This window comes from Mytilus californianus, unplaced genomic scaffold (genome assembly GCF_021869535.1).
Source record: "Mytilus californianus isolate M0D057914Y unplaced genomic scaffold, xbMytCali1.0.p SCAF_3, whole genome shotgun sequence".
Lineage (NCBI taxonomy): Eukaryota > Metazoa > Mollusca > Bivalvia > Mytilida > Mytilidae > Mytilus > Mytilus californianus.
In genome coordinates, this window is record NW_026262679.1 from 2317494 (window position 1) to 2334296 (window position 16803).

At 30.7% G+C, this 16803-nt stretch overlaps 2 protein-coding genes across 49 annotated transcripts in view; one reads left to right on the plus strand and one right to left on the minus strand.

The window, feature by feature from the left end:
- LOC127733809 (band 4.1-like protein 4A) overlaps nucleotides 1–10955 on the minus strand; it is a 95449-nt gene extending 84494 nt beyond the window's left edge. For all 48 annotated transcript variants that reach the window (XR_007997169.1, XR_007997170.1, XR_007997168.1 and 45 more), the window contains exons 1-2: nucleotides 10579–10955; nucleotides 593–697 (exon numbers count right to left, since the gene is read on the minus strand). Coding sequence is in view for 43 of the 48 variants with exons in the window: in XM_052243176.1 (XP_052099136.1) it covers nucleotides 593–697; nucleotides 10579–10725 (252 nt within the window). In the remaining 5 variants the exon portion in view is untranslated. The remainder of the gene's footprint in view (nucleotides 1–592; nucleotides 698–10578) is intronic.
- A 3-nt stretch (nucleotides 10956–10958) lies between these two features.
- LOC127733827 (40S ribosomal protein S15-like) lies at nucleotides 10959–16507 on the plus strand. The gene is made up of 5 exons (XM_052243226.1): nucleotides 10959–11018; nucleotides 12770–12870; nucleotides 13564–13696; nucleotides 15223–15324; nucleotides 16341–16507. Exons 1-5 carry the CDS (start codon nucleotides 11016–11018, stop codon nucleotides 16452–16454), a joined length of 453 nt encoding a protein of 150 aa, XP_052099186.1. The 5' UTR covers nucleotides 10959–11015; the 3' UTR covers nucleotides 16455–16507.
- Nucleotides 16508–16803: the final 296 nt, after the last annotated feature.

Here is a 16803-nt window from a genome sequence, read left to right on the forward strand (position 1 = left end):
GCTTATGAATGGTTGTAGCCTTTCTTTACTGGAGGCACTTTTATAGCTTTTGAATGGTTGTAGTATTTTTTTTTGCTACAGACACTTGCATTGCTTTTGAATGGTTGTAGTATTTTTTTTTGCTGTAGACACTTGTATTGCTTTTGAATGGTTGTAGTTTTTTTGTTTTTTTTGCTGTAGACACTTGCATTGCTTTTAAATGGTTGTAGTATTTTTTTTTGCTGTAGACACTTGCATTGCTTTTGAATGGTTGTAGCATTTTTTTTTGCTGTAGACACTTGCATTGCTTTTGAATGGTTGTAGTATTTTTTTTGCTGTAGACACTTGCATTGCTTTTGAATGGTTGTAGTATTTTTTTTTGCTGTAGACACTTGCATTGCTTTTGAATGGTTGTAGTACTTTTTTTGTTATAGTTTTATTGCTTTTGAATGATTGTATGATATTTTTACTGTAGACACTTTCATTGCTTTTGAATGGTTGTAGGATTTTTTTACTGTATACACTTTCTTAGATTTTGAACGGTCGAGGGATTTTTTTACTGTACACATTTTCATTGCTTTTGAATGGTTGTAGTAATTTTTACTGTACTTACAGTTTGGTCTGAGGTATCAAGATAGCGCAGTCCAAAATAATCTTTTTCTTCTAGATTCAGATAGGAAAATACTTTATCAAGGAGAGAAAGTCCTTTGTGACTACTCTGAAATTGTAAAAAAAAATAACATGTTACAATGGTTATTATCTTAACCAATATATACATATGACAAAACACTTTTATCACAGTCAGAGGTTTCTATCTGACTTCTTTAATATGTTACCAAGACAACAAAGTCTAAAATTATATTTTCATATTCATATTAAAAAATTATGAAAATTTTGAGAGTAAAAATGTGAATTTTCCATCTATTTGTATAAGCTTAAGCTTTTTTCTCCTTTCCTTTAATCAATACCATTTTTTCTTTTTTTTTTTTTTTAGAATCTCTAAAAAGAACGTCCAAAATGTTTATAAAAATTTGTATTGATTTACTTTCCCTCTTTTTAGATGTACATGTATGAGTTTTACAGTATCAACCTAATGGTTTTATATGAACCTGTTTGACTGGGCTCATGTTTACTATAGAACATTGTTATAGTAATCCATACAACTTTCATTAATCTAAATCTAATTGAAGGAAGAGATGTATGAACAACTTTGTCAATTGCAGGAAGAAATGTATGAACAACTTTGTTACTTGCAGGAAGAAATGTATGAACAACTTTGTCTCCTGCATGAAGAAATGTATGAACAACTTTGTCTCTTACAGGAAGAAATGTATGAACAACTTTGTTACTTGCATGAAGAGATGTATGAACAACTTTGTCACTTGCATGAAGAAATGTATGAACAACTTTGTCTCTTGCATGAAGAAATGTATGAACAACTTGGTCTTTTGCATGAAGAAATGTATACACAACTTTGTCACTTGCATGAAGAAATGTATGAACAACTTTGTCACTTGCATGAAGAACTGTATGAACAACTTTGTCACTTGCAGGAAGAAATGTATGAACAACTTTGTTACTTGCAGGAAGAAATGTATGAACAACTTTGTATCTTGCAGGAAGAAATGTATGAACAACTTTGTCTCTTGCATGAAGAAATGTATGAACAACTTTGTCTCTTGCATGAAGAAATGTATGAACAACTTGGTCTCTTGCATGAAGAAATGTATACACAACTTTGTCTCTTGCATGAAGAAATGTATGAACAACTTTGTCACTTGGATGAAGAACTGTATGAACAACTTTGTCACTTGCAGGAAGAACTGTATGAACAACTTTGTCACTTGCATGAAGAAATGTATGAACAACTTTGTCACTTGGATGAAGAACTGTATGAACAACTTTGTCACTTGCAGGAAGAAATGTATGAACAACTTCGTCACTTGCATGTATAAATGTATGAACAACTTTGTCACTTGCAGGAAGAAATATATGAACAACTTTGTTACTTGCAGGAAGAAATGTATGAACAACTTTGTCTCTTGCAGGAAGAAATGTATGAACAACTTTGTCTCTTGCATGAAGAAATGTATGAACAACTTGGTCTCTTGCATGAAGAAATGTATGAACAACTTTGTTACTTGCATGAAGAGATGTATGAACAACTTTGTCACTTGGGCCTTAACATTGCACTGACAATCATCACCAAAAATATAAAATTAGAAAACTACAAATATGTCAAGACCTAATGTCATGATTCTCACAATGATAAAAATCTCATTCACCTTCAACGGTATTTAATTTAATTTTTTATTATAATATCTTTTACTCCTTTTCTATAAATCAATCAGAGCAATTCAAATATGTACAGGTTTTCTATTTAAATTCACTACACCATTACACAAATACTTTTACAATCTTCTCGTTTCTTTATCGACCATGAATGAAATAAATCTCAATACACTGATATGTGTAACCTTATATTCAGTTATTAACTACGAATACAAAATAACGGACTCGTTCTTTCAGTAATACCATCATTTAATTCTTGCTCTATTAAAGAATGACACTCTATTTGATGACACAAATGACATTTAAGGTGCTTTACAAATTCCTGTAATTAGATTGACAAGAGTTGATAGAAATTGAATACATACACTTATTTATTAAATGTAAAGTGATAGCTAAACATTAAACTTATCTAACAAAAACAAATTATTGTTAAAAAAACAATTATCTAAAAGAAAAAAGTTTTTTCATTGAAAAAACTGCAGAAATTGAAAGGATAACCCCCCATATGTATCCCTTCAAATTAGATCGGCAAATGAACAGATAAAACATAGTTCATACAGTATCAGATATATTTCTTACTGACTGTTCCTGATCTAAGACAAAAGTTACAAGCTTTAGACCATAGGATCACGCAAGTGTAATGTTGTTTGTGGTGTTTGGTATTGTTGGGTTGCTGTCTCATTTATGTTTACTCTTTTTTAATGATATGTATACCATAACCAAAATTTTCAACCTCGAAATGATTGCCGAATACTTCTATATTCTTTTTCCCCATCCCATAATACAGTCCAAGCAGGGAACAAGGTTCTTATGTCTATGAATAAGGTGTCAAGACCAACACATGTTAAAAGGGTCCAGCATGACAAATGTGAAACAATTCAAATATAAATATGGAAGAAATTAACAAATGACAACCATGGAAAAACAAACTCCCAACTTAACATAAAGTATGTGGAATGGAAAAGCAGACTCCCAACTTAACATGAAGTATGTGGAATGGAAAACAGACCCCTAACTTAACATAAAGTATGTGGCATGGAAAAACAGACCACATAAAGTATGTGGCATGGAAAAACAGACTCCCAACTTAACATAAAGTATGTGGAATGGAAAAACAGACCCCCAACTTAACATAAAGTATGTGGCATGGAAAAACAGACCACATAAAGTATGTGGCATGGAAAAACAGACTCCCAACTTAACATAAAGTATGTGGAATGGAAAAACAGACCCCCAACTTAACATAAAGTATGTGGAATGGAAAAACAGACCCCCAACTTAACATAAAGCATGTGGCATGGAAAAACAGACTCCCAACTTAACATAAAGTATGTGGAATGGAAAAAACAAACCCTCAACTTAACATAAAGTATGTGGCATGGAAAAACAGACTCCCAACTTAACATTAAGTATGTGGAATGGAAAAACAGACCCCCAACTTAACATAAAGTATGTGGAATGGAAAAACAGACTCCCAACTTAACATAAAGTATGTGGCATGGAAAAACAGACTCCCAACTTAACATAAAGTATGTGGCATGGAAAAACAGATTCCCAACTTAACATAAAGTATGTGGAATGGAAAACAGACCCCCAACTTAACATAAAGTATGTGGCATGGAAAAACAGACCACATAAAGTATGTGGCATGGAAAAACAGACTCCCAACTTAACATAAAGTATGTGGCATGGAAAAACAGACTCCCAACTTAACATAAAGTATGTGGCAGAGTTTAACATAAGAATTAACATTCAAAATTGGCTTAAAAGGGCTTGACTCATCAGATTAGAATGAAGCAGTCAACAAAAAACAACAAAAACACAAAGTACATATAATGTACAGGTCTGTTAGAACTATCAGGTCTGATCTCAAAGTACAAAAATGTACATATAATGTACAGGTCTGAGAGAACTTTCAGTTACTGAAAGCTAGTACAAAGTCAATTTCAACTAATAAATAAACCATGTTCATTCATCATTAAAGAACAGGGTCATAGAATAAATAACCAAATAAAGACTAAATCCCATTACAAATTCATATCTGTTGAACAGGAGTGGGCTTAATATCTAATAACAGTATAAAATCCAAAATGTTTTAAATCTCTCCTTGTTGCTCTAAACACACATTTAAAATATTAAATTAGCACACAAATAGTCAGGTTTATTGTATAAATGAGTAGATCAAGAAGCTTAAGGATCATGTTACAGCAGTTTGTCAATAAAATATGGCTTTACATAAACATGATAGATTGGCATAATAGTTGTTTTCATGTGTTTGATCTGTAATATATCCAGTCTCATGGATTGACTCAAGCTATCATTGTATGAGGTCTTGATACATACTTATTCTACAGGTTTTAGCCAGATTAAAGAATGTAAAAATAAGCTTTGTTTCTATTGACAAATGAGGTGAAATAAACTGATACAAATTATTCTAGACAACTGAGTCTATTCATATTTAATACATTGAGATTTGTGATGTAGAGAATTGAATATGAGTGTATTAAATCATGACACAAAATCCCTACACACTATCAACAAAACAAAAACAAAAGAACAGCAGTTTTATTGCTCTTCTTCATCTTAAAGTGACAATTTAAATACTTGTACACATGATATAAAAACAAAATTAAGTTGTGAAGCAATATCTTTTTTGTGGTTTATTTTGTGTTTAGTCGGAGGATCATTGCTTTTATATGACTGGATGAGTTATGAAAACAGGTGAAATCATAACATTCCACTGGAATACAGTCATGTATCTTGTATTATTGATGAAAGGGTGATGATTTTATGTTTAGAAGGAGATACTGACTTTAACAGATGATGGCCAATCCTCAATTTAAGGTTACAGGGATTATTTTGTTTTCTCGATAATATTTTACAACTGACAAGGATCTGGGGACAGCCCCATGGCTGTCAGAATAAAGGATAAATTTTGTTCATGGAGAGATACTGTCATATGACAGGGGGGCTGTTAAAAATCACCATTGTACTAGCATAGATATAATAGCCATGGCTATTATATCTATGGTACTAGTTTTGTCTTTTCGTGGGGAGTACTATAACTGATAAGAGCCAAACCTCCATCTTAGGCAAGAGGGAAATTAAACATGTAAATATATATGGTTTAGGGGTGGGGATCTTGACCTTTGCAAGTTCTCAAGGGGACTCTCCCTTTATTTCATTTGATTTGGTTTTTTTGTCCCATACAAGAGTATATATGGTTTCGGGGTGGGAATCCTGACAGTTTACAAGTTTTCAAAAAGAAGGGGGGTGGGGTGACCCCCATGGACTTCCCCTATATTTCATTTGATTTGTTTAATTGTCCCATACAAGAATATATATGGTTTTCAAGTGGGGATTAATGTTTAAAATTTTTAAAAAATCATTCTTACAATTTTAATTCATTTTCCACACTCGGGTGCACATCCTGAATCAGTTATTATAGATTGATGCAATACATATAATAAGGATTATGTAACATACATTGAAAGCAATCAATTATGCATTATGTGCAAATTTGTAACATATAAAAATGACATGAAAGGTGACAAATTCACAATGTCAATGATTTTAAGAAATTTAGAGAAGAAAAACCTGCATCTAAGCCAAAACCTATATAGAATAAAATAGTACTGATATTCTCAAATTTCAATCAATTTTCAAAGATTTTTGTTGATCTTTTCAAACTTGTCAATGTGTTTTGAAATACAGATAACATCTAAAAACTTGACATAAATTGAACAAATTAGAGGATTGAATATAAATCTTTTACTATCTGATCAAAATAAAAATATACATAATCTACATATGAATAGGTAGTTAAATTTACATGTAATAAGAGGAGAAATATGCCAGATTTAACAAATATGGTGTTAAAATTACATAATGTCAAATACAATTACACAAATTTAAAAATCTTTCACACTATGGGGTATATTCAAATCTTTATCAATGATCTTTGCATGTAAATCTTGCTCTTTTAAAAATACAATAAGATTTAACTTTTGAAGTTAAATACTCAAAAATTCCCCAAAAACAAAATAAAAAATTATTACATTTTTATTTTGTTCAAAAAATTTTCAAATTAAAGTATTTATACACAAATGTAAATATAGTGTGTTTACACTGGCATGCGGCATGATGCCTTAAATTTTTATTAAATCAAAGTAAGAAAAATATAAATAAAATTCAACATTTAAGTTCTAATAAATCATGCAATACTGTGATATATAAAAGTACAAAGGTAAATATGAGAGAGAGAGAGAGAGAGAAACATGGATAAATGCCAATGGAACAGTAATCCAACAATACAAAACTAACTGTAACAGACACCTAGAGTTCACAACCCTTAGAATGACCTTCAACAATGGACACTTCAAACACAGATATGACAAACTCTTAATTACTAATATTTGAAACAAAACATCAAATTCTCAATTGCTGAAAATCATGAAGAGATATTAAGATTCCTAATTCTGGACAGACGACAAAAACTGTAGTGGTTTTAAACTATTACGAGTACTCAAAACATCCTCTTTATCCTCTGGAACATAAAATAGAATAAAATATCAAACCAGAAAAGGCAGTACTTAAATTTATATACAGATTACACAAAACACAACAAAAATATAAGTTGCATGTGTTGTGTATACTGCTACCCATCTTTGGACATTGACGAAAATTCCTGGCAGATGTGAAGATGGCTTGCATGGTTTAATTCAATATTAAAAAGTTTAAGACCAAATATCACAAAGCATTCTTTTTAGGAAGAGTAACAGATACTAATCAAGGGAAACCATAAAAATCTTTTAATACAGATCAAAAAATAAAATAAAGGGTTTGCCACTTCTGTGTACTAAGATACAATTTGTTTGGTAAAACCACAAAAACTATTTGTTAAAAAATAAAATAGGAGGTTCAGGGCGATTAGGTGAAATAATAAAGATTCGATGAGAGTTTCAATTATTGACCAAGTTACTCATTGAATTAAGAAAAGGGAGTTCAATTGGAAATAAAGATGGGTCTAGCCTACTTTTTGACAATTTTAACCTTAGGACACTCTCTTGATCACCAAATGCTAAATATGTATATGTTCTGTGTAATTTCCATTTCTTTACTTATTATATTATGTATTTCCTGCATTAGGATGTTTATTTAAGTTCTTTATCTCTTCAGAATTATTTGGAACTTTTCAATCCATTTCTTTGATACAATATTTTAACATCAAAACAAAAAAAAATGGGCATATAAATTTTCAGACATAAAAACGTTGTTAGGTGAAACTAGATTTTGATAAATTATAGTTTTATTGTTATATTAAGTACTTCAATTAAATGTTATGCATTAAAAGACAATCACACTTGTTTGTATATATCCACACATTTTTATTCATAACTACACAAGAATTTAAATAGTTTATACATCCCTACCTACAAATTGTATTATAGACAGGTGCTCTAATCAAAATTTAATTCTGTCAGTCATATTGACACAAACAACAGACATAAATTCTCTTTAATCAATATACACCTACTTTTTAAATTCTTTCCTTATATAATATATTGTTATTTACATGAATACACAAAAACATACATTGTAATATTGTTAAATTTTAATGTCTGCAATTTGCCTTCAAAAATATTCAACATTATATAATTATCAATAGCATACAAAGAAAGAATTTTCAATCTATGGTGAAATTGATAAGACATGATTTCTATGTACTGATTATATCCTCTTAAGATCATATTAATCCTTGTTTTTACCTCATTATCATCATAAGTTATTCACTTCTGGGATAGTTTACATTTTTGAATACATGTGCACTGTACATGTACATGTAGGTCAGTATCATGCCATGCAACTTTATTGCAAACAGGCAATAATAATTACATTCCTTCAAAATGTTGTAAGTCATTAATAGTAAAAGCCAGACTCACTTTAAAGGTACTCTTTTTATCTATTTTAGTGATTATAAAAAAAATTGGTTCTTTAACATTGAGGAAGAAATTTATAACAGATGGTTAACATGGTTAAATTAATAACAAATGTCATACACTATCACTACATCTTGCCTTCAGCATAAAATTCAATGGACTGTGAAGATATTCTTTGTACTTTGTAGATCATCATATAAAATATAGACCCAAAAGCATCAAAATAAAACATGGACAGCATTCAGCAGTCAGATACTTCGTTGTTTAAATCTGAAACCAGGTTAATATACATCTGACTCTTTACCATGTCAGAAAATCTTCAAACCTTTATTGACAACAAGCATAAATATGAAAAATAAAAATCTTTTCACAACATAGAAGTCAGCAACTGTAGGTCACCACAAAGCTTCCATCAATAAACAAATCCCATACTGCATAGCAAGTTATAAATTAAAAGACCCTCACATTTCAAATCGAAAACCAACAACCTGATTTACAAAATGTATGTACAAAACAATAAAAGAAAAACAAATTTAACATACAAATGTACATGACGTTGTATAGCAACAAATCAGTCTGCACTGTAACTGTTAGCCACTAGTCTGATGCCCCAGACTAGTAAAATTTTATTTTCAGACTAGTATTCGCAACCGTTGTTTAAACATACAAGAAAAATATTGGAATATTGGTCTTTGCCTCTTCAGACTAGTAGTTGGAAAAGATTTTGGTGCAGACTGACAAATGACAACCACTGAATTACATGCTTCTGTCTTTGGACAGGCACTTAAAGAATGTGTTTTCAGGTTTAAATATGTTCTTTTGTCCAATTATATTGTCATTAAGACAAAGGGATGTTCATTTTTTTTTGTGTACATGTATGAATATAAGGATAACCATAACAGTAGGCATAGATAATAGGGTACATGTAGGTACAATGAAGTGAAACCCTAAACAATTAATTTGAACTGGTAGAAAACATTAAAATGTGCAGTTAATTAGATTGGTGCTGTCTGCTTTATAAGCAGTGGCAAATATCTGATGCATAGTCAGGGCAATAGAGGCAACAACTGATGGTGAATCATTTCCAGATGCCTGATCATTGAGAAAATTAATCACTTGGAATTATACATGTAGGATTTCCAGGTGGATTAATCTTGCAAATTTCTTACTTTCTAAAGGAAGTTGTTTTCAAAATTTCTCCTTTGGAACTATCAAAGTATTTTTGGCAAAAACTAAGTTCAATTATCTGCAGTTAATTTACATGTAGATGTAGAAAATTGGCTTACAGGTTAAACAAAAGCTACACAACAATTGCCAGCTCTTAATTAAAAACTTAAAATTTGATGGTTACAATTTTTTAACTCAACCTTAACCATGTTAACTTAGATTTTTTTAAAACAATGAATTTCATTTATTCTAATGTGATGAAACCTAGGTTGAGCAATGTGTACATGTACACTTATATTTTTGTAAACCTGTAAACTGATTGGTATTACCAGGACACTCTTTCTTATATACTTTATTACAGCTAGCATGTATATTAAATCATATTACATTTTTTACATGTATTAGACTATAATTTTGAGTACAACATGTAAAAGTACAATGTAAGTACTGTCATATATCTCAAAACTATAGTTTTATTAACAATATAAGCTCAGCTGTATTAAACAGTATTACAGTAACATAGACTTTTCTGTTAATATACTTAATTTTTGTTTATTCTGGGTACTGGTTTGCTTGTCCTAATGACCTTCCCAATGGAAAAATTTATGTCACAAAGCAAATGTCTTCATGTCACAATGTCCCATAACATGTATTTATTATGACGAAATGAATCATGAATAAAAGATAGCCATGGAGATTAAGGCAAAGTTCATTCATCTAAGACTAATGTATTAAAAAGAAAGGCGGAAGATACTGTACCAAATCTTCTTTGATTTTATTCAAAATCTACATGTTGTATTTATACCAAAGCTAGTTATAACAACAATAATGATTTTCAAACACAGAACAATAATACCAAATTTTTGCTTTGTAAATACCAATGTTAACAGTAATCATACCTAAATAACACTTAATGATTAATCATCAAATTACAAAAAAAATATTTCATTTAAAAATTCCTGAATTTTTATTATTGAAAATTTGAATATTTTGATAAACAATGATAAATACATCTAAAAATCTTCTAATAAATAACCAGTATTTGAATAAAAATAGGGTGCAAACGAACCCATTGTGCGAACGTGTAGGGTGCCAACGTGTATTGGTAGGGAATGACCCTGATACCGGTCAACTGGGGCAGTTCATTCATAAAATCGAAATTGGAAACTTGTCTATGATAAACATTTGTACATGTACAAACCTTAAATGGAAATAAATTATCTGTTTCATCCAAAAATATAACTTTACAAACAGGTCCACTTTTTGATTCACTTGCCCTATTCGGATTTTGCTTGTCGTTTCTAAGGAATCGTGGTAAAAGTTTCGTCAATCGAAAAGAATGGGACATTTTTGATACAAAAAGTTTGTATCAATTTTTGGAACTGGGTGACCATGAATTTGCATGCTTCGTCCTGGTAAATTTAACTGTTCTTGAATTATTCCGCATTTCTTTCGGTTACATATTCCATAATTTGTCAATTCTTTGCTCTTTCTTGGGCTGATTTTTCACATTTTAAAAGTGTCCAACTTCACCTGTCAACAACTTCGCACCTGTCCGCGGTTACTTCCGGAACTAGCGAGTACACGCTTCAATTCTACATCCGTTTCTTTCTTTTTCCGGTTTCACAACACATCAAAATGGTACAATAACCAACAAATTTAGTATCAGTTAAATATCACTGCCATCCTACTGAAATTTGTTGATTTGATTTCTCTTGAATCCTCAGAGCAATTGAATTTTTGCGATACCTTTTACATTTAAAGAAACTTCACAATAATTTAAAAGTATTTGGATAAAACATGCATCGTTCTCCACTTTTTCTTTTAGATTAAACATTGACATAGAAATTTTAATAAAGTCGGTAAATGCATTCAAATGACTTAGCCTCTGTAGAATTTTTAATCGTTATATACAACAACAATACTAAAAAAAACTGGTGTATGTTTAACGGTGCACTAGTACATGTAAATGCACCATCAGCATTGAAATAAATCATTTATTTATCAAACCCTACTTGTATAAAGTTGAAACAATGGTTTTGCTGACCTTATGTCATCACGATAACCATTTATTGGTGAAGTATACCTTCTCATTGGTTTCTGACAGCATACTCACCTCCAAGTGTGGGAGGTTCGAAATTATCCCAGCTGTGTCAAACCAGAGACTTAGAAATTGGTGTTTGCTGCTTCGCTAAACACACTGCATTTAGGAGTAGAATAAAATAGTGTTTTATTGCTAATTACAGTGCCCAAAGCTGAGCTGAATAATTACATTAAATTTATATACAATGTCAATGATTACGTGAAGTCACTTGCAAGAAAAAAGAACTGTTTTGTGCTCTAAAAAAAGTGTCCTCTTTTTATATATGGTATACTGATGATGAGTTTAAAAGCCTTTTTCTTCTTTTTATTTGCATGATTCTAGTACTTAAATTATTGTGTAGAAAAGATGAACATGTAGCTAGAATACTGGAATATATTTTCTTGTGTAGGAATATTAGAGTGATACATTTTGTAATTGACTTTTCCAATTAAGAAATATGCACGAAAAAGGACATTTATCTGATTCTTTGTGAAAAATAAAAAATAGTGCATTGTACTTTAAATGATATTTTTAATTAATTATAAGAATGACAACACTGTATGATCTGTATGCCCAATATTCATGAGAAACAATGATTTTAATTGGCTGATCATGATTGTCTTCCCTTGGGAAAAATCCATAATCGGGAACAATCATTTTTTTCGTGTAGAATTTCACAAAATCGTGTTTTAGAGCTTTTTTCACGATGGGTCATAATTGTGTAGTTCACGCCTCAATCATGAAAGTTGGCAGGTATGTTATTTGAGATGAAAAAACTCAATTGACTATCATAATTGTAGGAATTGTAGAAAGTTTTTGGGGAAATCTTTATCGGTGAATTGCCAATATTTGTCTGCCCCACAGCATAATTGTCAAAGCTTCCAGACATTACAACACTTTTTCTAAAGCCTGTCTGTATTCTTGGTTTTCAAAAAAAATTAACTTAAATCCTCTCTTCGCCAGGAAAATATGACCTGACTGAATATGCATGAAATGTGCCACTGGATTAATCAAACAACTATTAGTTTGAAATAAATAGGTTTTTTTTATTCATTCAAATCCTGAATTTGTGTTTTATTGCACTGCCGTATCACGCAACTGATCCTTATTATATATAGAATAACCTGCATGTCAGATATTAGTATTATTGTGTTTAGTGAGAAAGACATCTTATCAAATGTCTCTTTCTTTTTATCATTGTCTTAGAAAGAATGATGTAGTTGATAAACATAAAAATTCCAGTGGAATATAAAAGGATTGCTTTTTTGCCAAAGTTTTTACACTTTTAATTTTGATTTAATATTTACAGGAAGTAGACGAAGTTGCATTGGCAGAAAAGAAGAAGAGGCGTACCTTTAGAAAGTATGCCTACAGAGGTGTTGACTTGGACCAGCTGCTTGATATGTCAAAGTAAATATATGGATCTGGTGTAGATCATATGTTTTTATTTGTGTTATTTATAAAGCAACTTTTTGCAAGAAGATAATTGTATGGTACTAAAATCTCTATTTTTGGTTGATTTTGGATGTAACTGTTAAGGTTTTGTAAGAAAAGATTGACAATTATATTCTATATTACTGTTCTACAAGTCTTTTTTAGTCAACTTGAAACATTCTTGTCTTGAAAACAGGGATTTCATACCCCAGGGCCATAAAGGATCCTTATCAAACCTGACCTTTTTCAGTGTATGCATAAGCAAGAACATGAAAATCATGACTGTTTGTCTTTTGAAAAATATTAAATGAGTTGTAAATCTTAAGCAAAATAAAATTCTATTGTAAGAAAATGTAATGATTTGGGGTGTTCTCTGTACTCAATTTGTTGCAATTACTAGTTAATTTGTCCTATTTGAAAAGATGACAGTCATTTTATAAAATCGAAGTCACAGGAAATAAGTGTTTTAAGTTCGTACGTTCAGGTGTCATTCACTGAAATGCTATTTTTCAAAAATTATTTTGATGCAAATATTCTTCTTGATAGGTTAAGTTTGTTTTTGGAGGGGGGAGGGATTGAATATAAATCTTACTAAAAATAGTTATTGCTTCATATTTAATGTCAATTACAATTATTATTAACATTGATACAATTGTGGTTTATTTTCAGTGAGCAGCTGATGGAATTATTTCCCTGCAGAATTCGTAGAAGATTGTCCAAAGGTTTAAAGAGAAAGCCAATGGCACTGATTAAAAGATTAAGGCAGGCAAAAAAAGAAGCTGGACCTCTGGAAAAACCAGAAGTATGAAATGATAAAAATAGATATTGAGTTGATTACAAATGATAAAAATAGATATGGAGTTGAGTACAAATGATAAAAATAGATATTGAGTGGAGTACAAATGATAAAAATATATATTGAGTTGATTACAAATGATAAAAATAGATATTGAGTGGAGTACAAATGATAAAAATAGATATTGAGTTGAGTACAAATAATAAAAATAGGTATTGAGTTGATTACAAATAAAGTGAATGAACTAAAAAGTTATTAGAAATATGTTTTAAGAAATTTACAGAAAAAAAATTAAGTTTCTTTCAAAATGTAAAGAAAAACATAAGTGGTTTGAAATTATTTGTATGTATGGACGCATATAGACTGTGAATTACACCTCTTGAAAAATACTTATGCCATGAATATATTTGCCTATTAGTCATATTAGTCTTGCATTTCCTGTGGGAAAAGATGATATACCGCAAACAAAAGGTGCAAAGGTTTTTGTACACCATATCCGGATTTCGACAATTAATGTCTCTTCAGTGATGTTAGGAACTTATTAGGGAGTTATTTCAAAACTGTCAGTATTAAAGTATAAGAATACATATAAAAATTGTTTGTATACACTCTTTAAGATGTAGGTAATATCAGGGATGGAAAAATACAAATTTAAAAGTGGTAGTCAAGTCTATAATATTGGTTGCCCAGTGCTTAATGATCAAGCAAAAATGTGGAAACTGTAGCCAAGATCAAATGTTAGAGAGAATCAGCTACTGGGTTCTTATGAATTTCAATCCTTGAATATTTACTTGTAAAAATTTGTTTTTTGATAATACCTGAAATTATTATGTTTTGCAAAGTCAAAACATGTCTGAAACATTATTTTTTGTGATTTCCTTGCTATCTTAATAAGGGTTCAACCTTTTATATCAAAAATTGTTCAAAGAAATCGTCTGTGCACAGATGTTAAGTAGCTGTGCAAGGCCTTCAAAATAGTTCCCTAAAAATAAGCAGTAATTAGGAAATAACAAGGCAAATGTGATTTTCAATGTCCATGTAATTGTAATTTAATTAATAGTAAAGTTACAATAACTCCATAAGAGAATACATTGTAGTCCAGAGAAATTCAGGAAGAGAACAAGATATAACTTTTTTACTTACACAAGTAAAACAAATCCAGATGATCAAGGGATATAACTCATATCTAAAATGATATACCTGTACCAGTAAATAATCATTACTTGTGTAAGGACTTTGACTGTGATTCCAAAGAAAATAATTTCTCGTATAACAAAATGTACTAACTTAATCAAAAAGCGATTAAAATTTGAATAATTAGCAATATTAGAGTTAGTTAATGAATAATAAATATAAAATTGTGTCATATGAGAAATATTACTTTTCATATTAAAGAACAGAGTTAAAGAACCTAACTAGATATTGATTCTTGCGATTCTCTAAAATCTCTGTTCTATAAAAGAGAATAATAGTATGTTGGTAATAGAAATAGTGATTTCATAATGACTAACATCTGACCATTTATTTAACAGGTTGTGAAAACTCATTTACGTAACATGATCATTGTCCCAGAGATGATTGGCAGTATCATTGGTGTATACAATGGTAAAACATTCAACCAAGTAGAAATCAAGGTAAGTAGAAGTTAGAAATTCATGTTTGGTATTAATGGTTAGAAAATTCCAGCCATTACAAATCGGAGAGTAGTGTCACCTAGTAGTAATACATCATGAAAAATAAACACACTTCAATATTTATCCTTACAGGACAGATCTGCCATGAAATAAACATTGGGGACAATTCATTTTGGTTTTATTAACTCAAAGAAAGAAAAATACATTTCTTCTTGATGTAAGTGGTCTTGATCTGTTTGAATGATTTTCAGGATCAAACTAGGCTTTTAGCAGGTTGTTAGGGATTTTGTAATAAGAACAAGAAAAAGCAGATTCAACATTCAACCACTGTGGATTCATTATTCATGGGAGACATCTTTCCTGGTTTTTGTGGGTACGGTTAACCACACATTTAAATGCTCAACTTAGTTCAAATTTTTCATATGTTTGTATTCAGACTTTGGCAAAACCAGGATATCAAATATACATGAAAATACAATTTTTCCTTGATCCAAGAAAATTGTTAACGAAAATAAATAAATTCACAGTATTTGAATAGCAAAATCTGTGTTTTAATACCTGTAATATGTGAGATCTAAAATGTTGAATGTTAAATTTACCAAGACAATATAATCGACATGACATACATTTTGTCCAAAAATATCTCAAATGATTTGTATGCCCTTGCCTTAGGCAACAGGGGCATTAAGTGTTATTCTTGTGCCCCAGCCATAGGCAACGGACATAAAGTGTTATCCTTGACTGTTCTTCCGTCCATCTCATTTTCATTTCCACACACTAACTTGTGTTTGTACCATGCAAATTTTATGAAACTCGTACACAATGCTAAGAACCAAAACTAACAGACAGAGATAGAATTTGGGCAGTGAGTCATTTACCGTTCTAGAGTTATGCCCATTTTTAACTCTGAAAATTGCAAAGCTTGAGCAGGGCCTTCGTGTCCTTCGACATATTCTTCTTTTATTTATGAATGAAATTTTTTTATCAGAGCTTTCAACTTTTTCCCTATATTTCAGCCTGAGATGATTGGACATTACCTTGGAGAATTCAGTATCACATACAAACCAGTAAAGCACGGTCGACCAGGTATTGGTGCCACTCACTCTTCAAGATTCATTCCTCTGAAGTGAAAACTGGACATTGTGATGTGAAATAAAAAAATTAAAAAATATTGTCTTATTTATGCCCATCCTGCAACAAATCATGAGGGATGTGAAATAGGCAATGCATAAAGGGTTCCATTAACACCTCATTTGAAGCTGACTATGTCTATTATAGAATAAGTACTTATTTAGTAAATTACTTTTAAACAGAATGTGAGGTGACTCAGGTGAGCAGATCTGACTTTAATTGCTATCATATAAACTGAATCATAGGGCGATTGTGTGAACTGCTGTGTCAGTATCCCTGCATCCGAAATGCAATGACTGAGAAATCCTGAAGATCCAATGACTATAATTTTTCATGGTATTTTGAAAA